General features: G+C 45.2%; 1 protein-coding gene across 1 annotated transcript in view; it reads left to right on the plus strand.

The window, feature by feature from the left end:
• Window positions 1–15,447, plus strand: part of carmil2 (capping protein regulator and myosin 1 linker 2) — a 323,518-nt gene that overhangs the window by 241,860 nt on the left and 66,211 nt on the right. Inside the window, exons 28-31 of the mRNA XM_072518320.1 lie at window positions 466–553; window positions 5,067–5,204; window positions 9,216–9,282; window positions 13,760–14,004. Of these exons, the coding sequence (XP_072374421.1) occupies window positions 466–553; window positions 5,067–5,204; window positions 9,216–9,282; window positions 13,760–14,004 (538 nt within the window). The remainder of the gene's footprint in view (window positions 1–465; window positions 554–5,066; window positions 5,205–9,215; window positions 9,283–13,759; window positions 14,005–15,447) is intronic.

The raw sequence follows: 15,447 nt of genomic DNA on the forward strand, positions 1-15,447 counted from the left end.
TTTTTAAAATTAATTGGACCAGCATTTATTTCCCATCCCTAATTTCAAAGGGCATTTTAGAGTCAAACACATTACTGTGGATCTGCAGTCACATGTAGGCCAGACCAGGTGAGGACAGCAGATTTCCTTCCTTATAAGATATTAGTGATTCGAATCCAGGTCATCAGAGCATTACCCTGGGTCTCTGGATTACTAGTCAGGTGACAATACCACAATGCCACCACCTCCCCAAACAGAGGTAAGGCAGTACTGACTCCTAGATATCATTGTTCTGTAGACCCATTCCTACCCAATGGAGAGGCAGTGGCTTGAGGGTGATTACCAACTAGCTAACGATGCAAAGTACAATTGTACCAAGGAATTTGTGTTCACCTATAGCATCATCAGTAAGATGATTTCACTGACAGAGAAGATGCTTGATTAGCTCCAATAAATAACAAATACTGTTGCTTTGTGTTGACACAGTGAAGTGAAGCTTAATGTCACTGCTGTTCTAATCGACCATTTTGTGGACCACATTCTGAAGGACCTGACCGTTGCTCAGCAGAAGCTTGTGAGTGTTGCTATGTGCTCCGTTGTGGTCTGTGTTTCTATTTATAGTGGTAGAGTCAAATCCTCTAAGAAATTAACAGTACAATTTACGTTAACTTAAAAACTTTGTGTAGTCTGCCTGCCCCGGGGCTGCACTCCTCCTTGCTCCCAGCCTAACCCCCGATCATTTACATGCTTTGCTTACTCTGCACTGGAATCATTTAGCTCTTTCTCACCTCCCCCACAGGGGTCACTCTCATATCCCTGGTCCAGGAGCCAGGTTCCTGTTCCCCACTCCACCACCACCACCCACAGGGGCCACCCCTCCCCTCCTTTCCCATCCCTCATTGGGCTACCCTTCAATACAGGCTACCGTCTGTTCCCCATCACCCCACTGGGGCCCCCACCAGTTTCCCCAACCTCCTGTAGAGGACCCAACCTCCGATTCCCCATCACCCCACAGTGGCCCTCTCCTGTTTCCCCAACCCCACGCACAGGACCCGCCCTCCTATTCCCCATTACCTCACATGTACTGCCTTCCCCATTTACTAGTCTGCTAATGGAGCTGAAATGTTCTCCCCTTTTTCTTACCCTGCTGTGCACCTGCCTCGCCCTTTTCCTAAGCACCTAATAATAATAATCTTTATTGTCACAAGTAGGCTTACATTAACACTGCAATGAAGTTACTGTGAAAAGCCCCGAATCGCCACATTCCGGCGCCTGTTCCGGTACACAGAGGGAGAATTCAGGATGTCCAAATTACCTGACAGCACGTCTTTCGGGACTTGTGGAGAAAACCGGAGCACCCGGAGGAAACCCACGCAGACACTGGGAGAACGCGCAGGCTCCGCACAGACAGTCACCCAAGCCGGGAATCGATCCTGGGATCATGGTGCTGTGAAGCAACAGTGCTAACCACAGTGCTACCGTGCCGCCCAGAAAACAATATCAAAGAGCTCGGCCAGGATTTGAACCCGGGACCTCCTGCAAATTTCGAGACCGAAACACCCAAAGCGAGAATCATACCCCTAGACCAATGAGCGCCTGCGGGTTCTAACTTCACCCTTACCTAGCCGTCCCCCTTCCCATCTCCTAGTTACCATAAGATGCTCCCCCTTCATTTGTCTATTAACGTTCATGGTGCCAAGTACTATTCTGTACATTATAACCTATTTTGCTAGGGACCTTACCCAAAACAGCTGTCATTGTAGGAAGGACAATCCATTGTCCAATTTACAAAATATAATCCTGCTGCAATGGTTACATTCAAAATTCAAATGAAAATTACGTGGAAATTGAAACACCAAAACAGGCCAGTTGGCCCAACCAGTGTTGATCTTCCACCCAGTCATCTGTCCTGAGAAAGATTGGCCCTATTTTTCACACTTGTGTTTTCAAATCGATTTCTCAAGAAGCAAAAGCAAAACATACCGAATATTCTTTCCAGTCATTTCTGGGATGTGGGCGTTTCTGCCAAGGCCAGCATTTGTTGTCCACTCCAAAATTGCCCATGAGAAGGTGGTTGTGAATTCCTTTCTTGACAATTGATTGACTTGCAAGCCCAGCTCAGAGGCTAGTTAAGAGTCAACCACATTTCTGTGAGTCTGGAGTCAAATGTAGGTCAGACCAGGAAAGGATTTCAAATTTCCTTCCCAAAAGGACATTAGTGAACCAGATGGGTTTTTATGAAAATCCAAAGGTGTCATCCATTGTTCATTCTAGTTTTTAATTCCAGATTTATTTAATTAACTGAATTTAAGTTCCCCAGCTGCTGTGATCTGATTTGAATTTATGTCTCTGGATCATTAATCCAGGATTCTGGGTTCCTAATCCAAAAATATAACCACTACACAAAGTTCTCCTATTACCAAATAAAGAGGTACGGCTTCTCTACACACTTAAGGTTGATAACATAATTGGCATTAACTATATGTTGCTCTATAGTTGTTTAGCTAGGACCTACTGGATAGCTCCAAAAGATTAACAACATGATAACATTAATTTTGACAGCTTCTTCCTTGAATCTGATGCCCGGCCTGCGCTGTGGGAGTTAATCTCTACCTTAGTACCTCTAGATAATCATTCCTGATTTCTGCTCCTAACAACTTTCCTGCTGGCAAGTGCCTGGCTCTGAGAATCAGTTGAAGATTAGCTAATACTGGATCAATCTCAACTGTGAGTGTGCCCAAATAACATGATGGCTCCGGTGTGAAGAATGGCCACTGGATCATAAGACCATAAGACCATAAGACATAGGAGCGGAAGGCCATTCGGCCCATCGAGTCCACTCCACCATTCAATCATGGCTGATTTCAACTCTATTTACCCGCTCTCTCTCCATAGCCCTTAATTCCTCGAGAAATCAAGAATTTGTCAACTTCTGTCTTAAAGACACTCAACGTCCCGGCCTCCACCGCCCTCTGTGGGAATGAATTCCACAGACCCACCACTCTCTGGCTGAAGAAATTTCTCTTCATCTCTGTTCTAAAGTGACTCCCTTTTATTCTAAGGCTGTGCCCCCGGGTCCTAGTCTCCCCAGCTAATGGAAACAACTTCTCTACGTCCACCCTATCTAAGCCATTCATTATCTTGTAAGTTTCTATTAGATCTCCCCTCAACCTCCTAAACTCCAATGAATATAATCCCAGGATCCTCAGACGTTCATCGTATGTTAGGCCTACCATTCCTGGGATCATCCGTGTGAATCTCCACTGGACCCGCTCCAGTGCCAGTATGTCCTTCCTGAGGTGTGGGGCCCAAAATTGCTCACAGTATTCTAAATGGGGCCTAACTAATGCTTTACAAAGCTTCAGAAGTACATCCCTGCTTTTATATCCCAAGCCTCTTGAGATAAATGACAACATTGCATTTGCTTTCTTAATTACGGACTCAACCTGCAAGTTTACCTTTAGAGAATCCTGGACTAGGACTCCCAAATTCCTTTGCACTTCAGCACTATGAATTTTGTCACCGTTTAGAAAATAGTCCATGCCTCTATTCTTTTTTCCAAAGTGCAAGACCTCGCACTTGCCCACGTTGAATTTTCACCAGCCATTTCTTGGCCCACTCTCCAAAACTGTCTAAAACTTTCTGCAGCCTCCCCACCTCCTCCATACTACCTGCCCCTCCACCTACCTTTGTATCATCGGCAAACTTAGCCAGAATGCCCCCAGTCCCGTCATCTAGATCGTTAATATATAAAGAGAACAGCTGTGGCCCCAACACTGAACCCTGCGGGACACCACTCGTCACTGGTTGCCATTCCGAAAAAGAACCTTTTATCCCAACTCTCTGCCTTCTGCCTGACAGCCAATCATCAATCCATGTTAGTACCTTGCCTCGAATACCATGGGCCCTTATTTTACTCAGCATGGAAGACAGTCAACAACTGTCAGCATCTAATAATAATAATAGTAATAATGTTAATTAGTGTCACAAGTAGGCTTACATTAACACTGCAATGAATCTCGCGGAGCGTTAGGCGGAGGTCAGCAGCAGCAGCCCAGGGGCGGGGGGAGGGGGGTTTCATTTGGGGTGGCGTTTGGGTGAAGGTGTTTTTTTTCCCCCTATTTGTGCTTTTAAATGTTATATGGGGGAAATCCAATATACAATTTCTGATTGATGTGTTTTTGTTTCTTTCTTCTTGTTGGGGGGGGTTTTGTTGAAAGTTTGTTGGAAAATTTGAATAAATATATTTTTTTTAAAAACAAAACACTGCAATAAAATTACTGTGAAAATCCCCGCGTCGCCACACTCCGGCGCCTGTTCAAGTACACTGAGGGAGAATTCAGAATGTCCAATTCACCTAACAAGCATGTCTTTCAGGACTTGTGGGAGGAAACCGGAGCATCGGAGAAAACCCACGCAGACATGGGGGAGAACGTTCTGATTCTGCACAGTGACTCAAACCGGGAATTGAACCCGGGACCCTGGCGCTGTGAAGTAACAGTGCTAACCACTGTGCTACCGTGCCGCCCATAATGGGAGGGGAGACCAATTTTTAAAAAGACACTTTTAGGTATTAGACTTTCAGTTCTCTGTACATGGACAAGAGGTATCCATAAATCTAAGGAGCTCAAGTTAATCTAACCACTTGGGAAAAAACTAACAAGATTGCATCAGTTGACAGTTTTGCGCCCCATATAATTTTCCATTCCACTGTAGTCAATCAGGACAAAGCGTAAGATCGGCAGCTGATCTATGGTGCAGTTATGGTGATGGAGTGGGAACAGCTCCAAGGAACTATCCAGTCAAAATATTTTATACAGCGTTCAAGGAGGAAGACAATAAACGTTTCCACCGGGATATGAGATATAGCCTTTAATGGTTGAATTGAACAAGTAGCAAGAATCAGTGTCCAGTAACAAGAACTATAAAACATTCAGGAGCAATTCTATGCTTGTTAATAAATCATCCTTCCAGTTATTTAGGGATGAGCTTTTTGTTCCTTAGATCTCGGGTCACAATCGAAACCACCATGTATATTATTTTGCTATTTCAATTACACGCACTCAGCTAAGTCTTTCTCTATTTAGGCATCTCATGCATCAAAACCATCAAGTGAAACATTATCCTCAGACAAAGCAAATGCAGAGAACTCAAAAGATGAAACCACGACCAGCGAAACTAACGATTCATTGAACAAACCCGATAATAACTTGGCACCAATTGAGGTATTGTTCATAGCAGCCGTTCAACTTGGGAATTGACGTTCTCCTCTGGATGCCTTCTTGTCCTTGGGATCCTCGCTTGTGCTTTTAAGCTAAAAAAGTAACAAACTCTTGTCTATTTCAATGCTTTTCTAATTGGAGGGCTGTGACCAGTGGTGTTCCACAGGGATCAGTGCTGGGACCTTTGCTCTTTGTAGTATATATAAATGATTTGGAGGAAAATGTAACTGGTCTGATTAGTAAGTTTGCAGACGACACAAAGGTTGGTGGAATTGCGGATAGCGATGAGGACTGTCTGAGGATACAGCAGGATTTAGATTGTCTGGAGACTTGGGCGGAGAGATGGCAGATGGAGTTTAACCTGGACAAATGTGAGGTAATGCATTTTGGAAGGGCTAATGCAGGTAGGGAATATACAGTGAATGGTAGAACCCTCAAGAGTATTGAAAGTCAAAGAGATCTAGGAGTACAGGTCCACAGATCACTGAAAGGGGCTACACAGGTGGAGAAGGTAGTCAAGAAGGCATACGGCATGCTTGCCTTCATTGGCCGGGGCATTGAGTATAAGAATTGGCAAGTCATGTTGCAGCTGTATAGAACCTTAGTTAGGCCACACTTGGAGTATAGTGTTCAATTCTGGTCGCCACACTACCAGAAGGATGTGGAGGCTTTAGAGAGGGTGCAGAAGAGATTTACCAGAATGTTGCCTGGTATGGAGGGCATAAGCTATGAGGAGCGATTGAATAAACTCGGTTTGTTCTCACTGGAACGAAGGAGGTTGAGGGGCGACCTGATAGAGGTATACAAAATTATGAGGGGCATAGACAGAGTGGATAGTCAGAGGCTTTTCCCCAGGGTAGAGGGGTCAATTACTAGGGGGCATAGGTTTAAGGTGAGAGGGGCAAAGTTTAGAGTAGATGTACGAGGCAAGTTTTTTACGCAGAGGGTAGTGGGTGCCTGGAACTCACTACCGGAGGAGGTAGTGGAGGCAGGGACGATAGGGACATTTAAGGGGCATCTTGACAAATATATGAATAGGATGGGAATAGAAGGATACGGACCCAGGAAGTGTAGAAGATTGTAGTTTAGTCGGGCAGTATGGTCGGCACGGGCTTGGAGGGCCGAAGGGCCTGTTCCTGTGCTGTACATTTCTTTGTTTGTTTATTACTTCTGCAACAATTTAATATATTGGCTTTTTTTCATGGCTCATCGAAGACTGAAGGATTGTTAATTATGTTTTTTTCTTTAGTTCCGTATTCTTTACAGTGTAAATGAAGAAAGATTTAGGTTCCAGGGAATACATGAAGAGTTTGGTACAGAGTTTGGTAATTCTCCGTGTGCGACTATGGGGTGAATTCTCTGGGCCGGAATCACATGGGCAGGAATCACAATAGGTCTCGGCAAACGTGAACTTGACATGGTGGACCTGGCGGTGCGCCAAGGAAGTAACCCCTTAAGGCAGTTGCCCACAAAGTCCTTCTGAGGGCCACCTTTCCCCCCCCCCCCCCCCAACAGTGCATGACCTGCCCACCCCTCCTTTACCAGAGACCCCCTAAAACAGGACACACACGAGACCTCTAAAATGGGAGAACCTCCCTCAGGGACCCACTTAATAGGGAGACCCCCCCAGGGACCCTCTTAATAGGAAGAACCTCCACAGGGACCCCATTAATAGATTAATAGGGTGACCCCACAGAGACCCCCTAACTAGAGCGACCCCACACATGGACCTTTTAACTAAAGGAATCCCCCCCCCCCCACAAGGTCCCCCTAACTAGATGGACCCCCCCGCCCCACAGAGACCCCCTAAATAGAGGGAGACCACACAGGGACACCCTAACTAGAGGCACCGCCCCCCCCACCCCCCACAGAACCCCTAGAAAAAGACTTCTGTCTGGAAGCTAGAGAGTAGTCTAGACAAGACCAGTGAATGAAATTACAGTTGTAACACTTATCTGGAAGCACCACGTTTACATTCCTGGAAAGAGAACAACTGCAACCTGTGTTTAAACCTCTCAGATCCTGTAGCTATCCTAGTATTGGGCTGTGATAGACAGCTTTCACAAAAAAGCTGCAGCCTTGATTCATTCATCTCCCTTCATGGGTGAGGGTGCTAAAACCCCAATGTTTATAAACATCAACCACATCAAAGAGAGGTATGTGCATTCCAATCACTAAGTGCATTCAAGCATGTGATTGCCATGCAACTTACCTCTCTTTGGCCGACTTTATACAGAAGATAACTGTACATGGTTTAAGGTTCCACACTCCTTAACAGGGAAGCTGCAGACCCACAATGAGAATATTTAGCTGAGAAATTGGATTGAACCAGTATTAGGTGAGACTTACTGGGAGTCTGATTGTTCCCACCCCTTAAGTCTTGTGTGGGTTATGGCAGAGTATCTTTATTTAGGGGGTTCTTGGGGGAGTCTCTTTATTTAGGGGGTCTCTAGTGGTGGTCTTTTTATTTAGGGGGTCTCTTTATTTAGGGGGTCTCGAGTGGGGGGGTCTCTTTAGGCATTTCTAGGGGTCTCTTTATTCAGGGGGTCTCTGGTGAGGGGGTTTGGTGGGGTTCTGTGGGCAGGTCTTGCATTGTGGAGGGAAGGTGCCCTCGGATGTACTTTGAGACCAACTGTCTTAAAGAGAGGTCTACCGTGTCAGGGCCACGTTTGTCCGCACCAGTGGTGATTCTTGCCCACATGATTCCCGACCCAGAGGAGCAGAGAATCTTGCGGGCCTGGAGAATATGATGCCCGGCCCGCTAAGTGACGCGGGGCATGAACGTTGATCCTGACGCCAGCGAGGGACCCAAGCATTGGAAACAGATCGGTGGTGGGCGCCAATCTTGTTTTCTTCACGACGCTGTATTCTCCGTGTCATCAGGAACTCCACAACCGGCGGAGCGAGGCGGCAAATCCAGCTCAATAATTCAAACCAGACTTCAGATTGACACCCAGTTGTCAACACAGTTTGCCCTTTAGGTTCAATCAAATTTCCCAGCTGAACATTCTCATTGTGGGGCCGCAGTGCATCAGTCTGAAAGATGATTTTTTTTAAGTGAGCGAACTTGTTCAAAAGCATCTCCCTATCTCTCTCATCTCCTCCGGTCCTACAACCTTCTGAGATTTATGTGCTCCACCATTTCTGGATATCCCAAATGTAAATTATTCCACCAATGGCACTAATCAGCTGTCTAGGCCTTAAGCTCTGGAATTTCCTTCCTAAATCTCTCCACCTCTGTCCCTCCCTTTACTCCTTCAAGACGCACCTTAAAACCAATTTCTTTGGCTAGGATTTTGGTCATTTACTCCAATGTCTCCTCTTATGGTTCAGACTTTCATAGAATTATAGAATTACCTACAGTGCTAAAAGAGGCCATTCAGCCCATCGACTCTGCACCAACCCTCCGAAAGAGCAGCCTACCTAGGCCCAATCCCCCATCCTGTTCCAGTAACCCTGTAACCCCACCGAACCTTTGGACAGTAAGGGGCAATTTAGTGTGGCCCATCCACCTAACCTGCACATCTTTGATCTGTGGAAAGAAACCGGAGCAGCCAGAGGAAACCCACACAGCCACGGGGAGAATCTGCAAACTCCAGACAGTCACCCGAGGTCGAACCTGGGTTCCTAGAGTTGTGAGGCAGTAGTGCTAACCACTGTGCCATCATGTCGCCCTAATTTGTTTGATAATGCTCCTGTGAAGTGACTTGGGGTGTTTTGCCATATTAAAGGTGCTATGTTGATACAAGTTTTTGTTGAGGGCACTCATGTTCAGAGGAAAATGTCTTTTCAATCAGAAGCTAAAATTGATGCATAATTGGATGTATTTATGGTAATTGTAATTCAGTTATGGATACCTGACTACACATTCCAATGCAGAGTATTAAGAATGTCAGAATAATGGTGGAATGATTTAAATTATAAATATCAGTAACATTTACAGATGTAATATAGGCCAAATGGCCTCATTCTGCAGCGTAACACTTCTGTGATCCTGTAATGTCTCTTCTATAGAGTGTGACTATGCTTCGCAGGAAGACAATTCACTCCAGGAGAATCAGGCCAACCACAGCCATGAACCGTAAGTGGTGTTGCTGATATATTTATTTTAATTGATTTGCTGTTGTTTTCAGACACAGGAAAATAATTGAAGTCAATATTAGCTACAGGATCATCCCATTCAAAGAGAAGGAGGCAGTCATCTTACCATGTAAGACTGTAGTATCTTCCCACATGTAGAGAGTGCAATCTTACAATGTGTTTGGTGATAGGAACCCTAGTAACCTTCCCATTACCTCTAGATTACTAATAACTCCAAACTAGGGGCTGTTCAGCACAGGGCTAAATCGCTGGCTTTGAAAGCAGACCAAGGTAGGCCAGCAGCACAGTTCGATTCCCGTAACAGCCTCCCCGAACAGGCGCTGGAATGTGGCGACTGGGGGCTTTTCACAGTATCTTCATTTGAAGCCTACTTGTGACAATAAGCGATTTTCATTTCATTTCATTCACAAGTCGAGGCTCCTTGGGCAAGTCTTTTGTAGATAAGGTTTCCCAGCTTAATGACGCTATCTTTCTCCTGAGTCCCATTGCCAGATGTTTTGCTCACGTTTGCCCCACACTTTCTATTGTTTATGAGGTGGGAGAGATTGCTGCCGCCAACAGGTGCTTCATAAAGTTATCCCCTTAGCTTAAAGTGCTGATGTGAACTTTTCTAATAAAAAATAGTTCATTCGCCACACCTTGGTGGAAACAACTGGAGAAGTTGTAAAAAAAATACACTTTTTTTTTAAAAAGTCAATTGTTCAGTGAGTGAGTTATTTGGAGTAATGGGGAATTATACAGACATATAACTGATGAAGGAGCTGCACTCTGAAAGATAATGATTGCAAACAAACCTGCTGGACTTTAACCTGGTGTTGTAAGACTTCTTACTGTGACCACCCCAGTCCAACGCCGGCATCTCCACATCATAGAATTATTATAGTATTGTTACCGTGCTTTGTAAGGCTGATGTTGGGCTGGGTGCCACAGTGTAATTGTGTTGTTGAATGCTTCTTTTAATAGTTTTGTTGGCAGGAAACTGCCTAAAACGGGTAGTAGTATTTACATAAAATAAACAAACTACTGCAGATACTTGAATTTGAAACAGAAGAAAATGCTGGAAAACTCCAGTAGGTCTGGAAGCATCTGTAGGCAGAGGGATCAGAGTTAATGGGCGTGATTCAGCGGACTAAAGTTAAAGTTGGCTGAACTTGGGACTTTCCTAGTCTGTGTGGCTGTAGTGGACAGTGCATTTGCTCCTTGGAAGAAATATGCCCCCCCCCCCCCACCCCCCACCCCCCGTCCCGCAAGTGCCGCTGTGCCTGGTCCACATTGGTGTGGATGGACCAGTGCTAAATGGCGCCCTGGCAAAATCTCCCGTTCGGCCGTTGGGTCCCATAGAACATAGAACATAGAACGATACAGCGCAGTACAGGCCCTTCGGCCCACGATGTTGCACCGACATGGGAAGTCAAAAAACAAAAGCCATCTAACCTACACTATGCCATTATCATCCATACGCTTATCCAATAAACTTTTAAATGCCCTCAATGTTGGCGAGTTCACTACTGTAGCAGGTAGGGCATTTCACGGCCTCACCCCTCTTTGCGTAAAGAACCTACCTCTGACCTCTGTCCTATATCTATTACCCCTCAGTTTAAGGCTATGTCCCCTCGTGCTAGCCATTTCCATCCGCGGGAGAAGGCTCTCACTGTCCACCCTATCTAACCCTCTGATCATTTTGTATGCCTCCATTAAGTCTCCTCTTAACCTTCTTCTCTCTAACGAAAACAACCTCAAGTCCATCAGCCTTTCCTCATAAGATTTTCCCTCCATACCAGGCAACATCCTGGTAAATCTCCTCTGCACCCGTTCCAAAGCTTCCACGTCCTTCCTATAATGAGGTGACCAGAACTGTACGCAATACTCCAAATGCGGCCGTACCAGAGTTTTGTACAGCTGCAACATGACCTCATGACTCCGGAACTCAATCCCTCTACCAATAAAGGCCAACACACCATAGGCCTTCTTCACAACCCTATCAACCTGGGTGGCAACTTTCAGGGATCTATGTACATGGACACCGAGATCCCTCTGCTCATCCACACTTCCAAGAATTTTACCATTAGCCAAATATTCCGCATTCCTGTTATTCCTTCCAAAGTGAATCACCTCACACTTCTCTACATTAATCTCCATTTACCACCTCTCAGCCCAGCTCTGCAGCTTATCTATGTCCCTCTGTAACCTGCAACATCCTTCCGCGCTGTCGACAACACCACCGACTTTAGTGTCATCTGCAAATTTACTCACCCACCCTTCTGCGCCCTCCTCTAGGTCATTTATAAAAATGACAAACAGCAACGGCCCCAGAACAGATCCTTGTGGTATGCCACTTGTAACTGAACTCCATTCTGAACATTTCCCATCAACCACCACCCTCTGTCTTCTTTCAGCTAGCCAATTTCTGATCCACATCTCTAAATCACCCTCAAGCCCCAGCCTCCGTATTTTCTGCAATAGCCTACCGTGGGGAACCTTATCAAACGCTTTACTGAAATCCATATACACCACATCAACTGCTCTACCCTCGTCTACCTGTTCAGTCACCTTCTCAAAGAACTCGATAAGGTTTGTGAGGCATGACCTACCCTTCACAAAGCCATGCTGACTATCCCTAATCATATTATTCCTATCTAGATGATTATAAATCTTGTCTCTTATAATCCCCTCCAAGACTTTACCCACAACAGACGTGAGGCTCACCGGTCTATAGTTGCCGGGGTTGTCTCTACTCCCCTTCTTGAACAAAGGGACCACATTTTCTATCCTCCAGTCCTCTGGCACTATTCCTGAAGCCAATGATGACATAAAAATCAAAGCCAAAGGCTCAGCAATCTCTTCCCTGGCTTCCCAGAGAATCCTAGGATAAATCCCATCAGGCCCCGGGGACTTATCTATTTTCAGCCTGCCCAGAATTGCCAACACCTCTTCCCTACGTACCTCAATGCCATCTATTCTAATAGCCTGGGTCTCAGCATTCTCCTCCACAACATTCTCTTTTTCCTTCACCATGTGCTGGGTGAATCCTGCATCCGACACCTAGCACAGAGCCTGATTTGGGGCTGGCTCGCGAGCGCTTGACACGTTGCACCGGGCAGGAATCCGCTTGGCTCTTCACCAGAACTGAGAGAGAAGGAAATGTGTTAGATACTACACTGTAGCTGGGTGAGATTGGAACCAAAATGTAGCAACCTTCTGAGCAAGAAATAGATGACCAGCTGTGGGGAATGGGGGAGAAGGTAGGAATGCTTTTACATTGAGGCAAAAATGTACATGATATTTTAAAAATGGTTACGATGGAGGAGAAAGAGGCGGCACAGTGGCGCAGTGGTTAGCACTGCTGCCTCATGCCGCCTCAATGGCCCAGGTTCGATCCCGGCCCCGGGTCACTGTCCATGTGAAATTTGCACATTCTCCCTGTGTCTGCGTAGGTCTCACCCCCACCACCCTAAAAGATGTGCAGGCTAGGTGGATTGGCTACGCTAAATTGCCCCTTAATTGGAAAAAAAGAATTGGGTACTCCAAATTTTTTTTTTTTAAAAGATGGAAGAGAATGGTCACAGTATAAAGTTAACCCAGTGAAGTTTGAGTGAGACCCAAGATATCCACCAAAGCAGAGAGAATGCCCAGAGGAAGCAGGCGTCAGTCATTAGTGTTTTTAGATTGGAGGATATGATTAAGGGTCATCAAAGTGGAAAGTGGGTCTGAAAGTCACCTATATCTGTACGTGACGTTAGCCAGAGGCTTACAATGCATAGGAACTTGCTTTGGTGTAACTCCCCTCCCTAGTGGGGGTCACCATCCAGTGTGAACCGACCTATGTAAATGACTGGGAACAAAAACGTTGAAATAAAGAGAGAAAATGCTGGGAAAAGTCAGCATGTGTGGACAGAGGAACAGGGTTAACATTTTGAGTCCAAAAGGCACTCCTTCAGAACAAAAATATTGAGCTGAGCCCAACTGTGTTCGGGTTGAATGAATTTAACATCATCCGACCTGCAGTGTGGCAAGCAAGGGAGTGAAAAGATCACTTAGATGTCTGGGAATATGGTGCAGCTTTCCATTAGCAGAAATGCATATTTCTTCCACGGAGCAAATGCCCTGACCACTACAGCCACACGGACCAGAAATGTCCCAAGTTCAGTTCTGTCTTTGTTGAGATTATTGAACTTGGCTGGGGTGGCAGAATGGCCATGTGAAGTGGTGTCATCACCTGGGGGTTCGAACAGAGCAACAATCATCCAGACTGAGTTAACAGAGGAATGAATGTGATACATCAAGGATGGAAAAGTCTATTGATATTCAAAAAGAATGGCCATTTGGATGAGAGGGGGGGGAGTGGTAGCCATAGGGGAGGGGGGTGTTCAGAGTGATGTTAAGCAGAATAAAGAATGAGCAGCAAATGTACTATTTACTGAAATAAAACCTAAATCTTGTCATTTTCTTTGCCTCAGGAATCTCAGACATAGAGATGGAAAGACAAGCTGATGAAACAGATTTTGCAGCTGTAGAACAAATGTTAACGGTCAGCAGTCGTTCTGTTAAATTTTGCCTGGCCTCCGCTGATATGAGTGGTGGAGAGACAACTTTTACAGACACTGTTACAGATTTGCCAACTGAAGGAATGAAGCTATCGCATTGCACCAGGAGCAGGCCCAGGCCAAACAGGACCAGGAAACAACCACCTTCCAAACCTAATGTGAGTCTGTCCCTGAAGCATCTTTTGTGGAGACAAGCTAGCAAAGGGGTCAAAGAACATTTGGCCAATCACTTACATTGCACAGTCCACTGGTTTACTTGCTAATGATTAACTTCATAAACAAGAAGGATCAGGGAGAAGTAAAAACTAAACAACAACCACAAATAGAGTTCATTTCTTCCCATTCTTCTCATCAGTCCAGGTGTCAAAAAACGTAATGGTCCAGAACACTGTAAGAACAGCGTAGAATAAAGCTGAGGGTCCAGATCCCATGCTGTTTTCCAATTTTAGGATAAACTTTGTTAGTATCTGACATACTGGCGATTTTTTACTTGCACCAAACCAGATTTAGAGTTGTCAATACTTGTAACCCTGTTAAACCTTATATTGATTTTGGATTGATTTTTAATGTGTGTTAGCTGAGATCAAAGGAGAGTGTGAAAGGAAATATATGTATGTGTGTGTGTTGCCCGCTCTGCCTCTCCCTTATCCAGGTGAATTGCAGGCATTAAATAACAGGGCAAAATAAATAAAGCAGTGACAAAGGGTGGATGCTGGCAACATATCGCCCTCCACTGGTGTATCAATCACATTTAAATAGTTCCCACAGGCATTCAGGGAATGCCATGTCTTCAAATCACTGTATCGTTATTAAGATTTGCGAGTATCATGGGCAATGCCAGCAGAAATGAAAATCGGATTTGTACAGATTATGGTTACTGAGGTGCTAAAACAATCCTTTCATGAAGAATCCAACTGCCTCACAGAATTTCAGAATCGAAGGGTTCTCCGCAGTTTAATTCTGAACATAGTTGTCCCTGTAAACTGCAATCACCAGAGGCTAGGCTAACCTGACAAGATACCTTCAACGACAGCACAGAGAGTCGCAGTTGTTAGGAAAAATAAAGGATTTCATTTTAATAAATTGCAGAAAATAGTTTGGAATGGGATTAGGATCGGAGTTAGGCTGAATGGGAATTTTACAACAATATCCACATTTCAACAATATGGAGCCCCTGGGGCAAGGAGCTGGAAACGTGGCAGCGAATTCTGCTTTTCAATATGGCTGAAGAGAACCCAGTCCCTGGGCACAAAGCGGGAGAAAAAGGCAATGCTGGGATCCTCCTCCCATGATGTTCTTTCAGGGGAGCTGGTATTTCCTCCGAAGGTGGGAACTTGATTATTGAGTTGCAACACGCAACAATTAGTAACAAACTAATGATAATGAACTACGGCAAGGTATTCCCCTCTGTCCATCGCATTTCCCTCCCGATAAAAGCTGCCAGTGTGCCAGAAGTTGGTGGAGGCCTTTCTCCCGGCCTTTTCAAATCCGAGAGCCTGAGGGGCCAGGTAGCAAAGCTGGGGAGGCCTAAAAATGTAAGGAAATTTTTCACCTCTGATTCATCAAGAGCCTCTCTCCAAAATCAGTTTTCTACTCAAAGA

This window comes from Scyliorhinus torazame, chromosome 10 (assembly GCF_047496885.1).
Source record: "Scyliorhinus torazame isolate Kashiwa2021f chromosome 10, sScyTor2.1, whole genome shotgun sequence".
NCBI classification, from domain to species: Eukaryota; Metazoa; Chordata; class Chondrichthyes; order Carcharhiniformes; family Scyliorhinidae; genus Scyliorhinus; species Scyliorhinus torazame.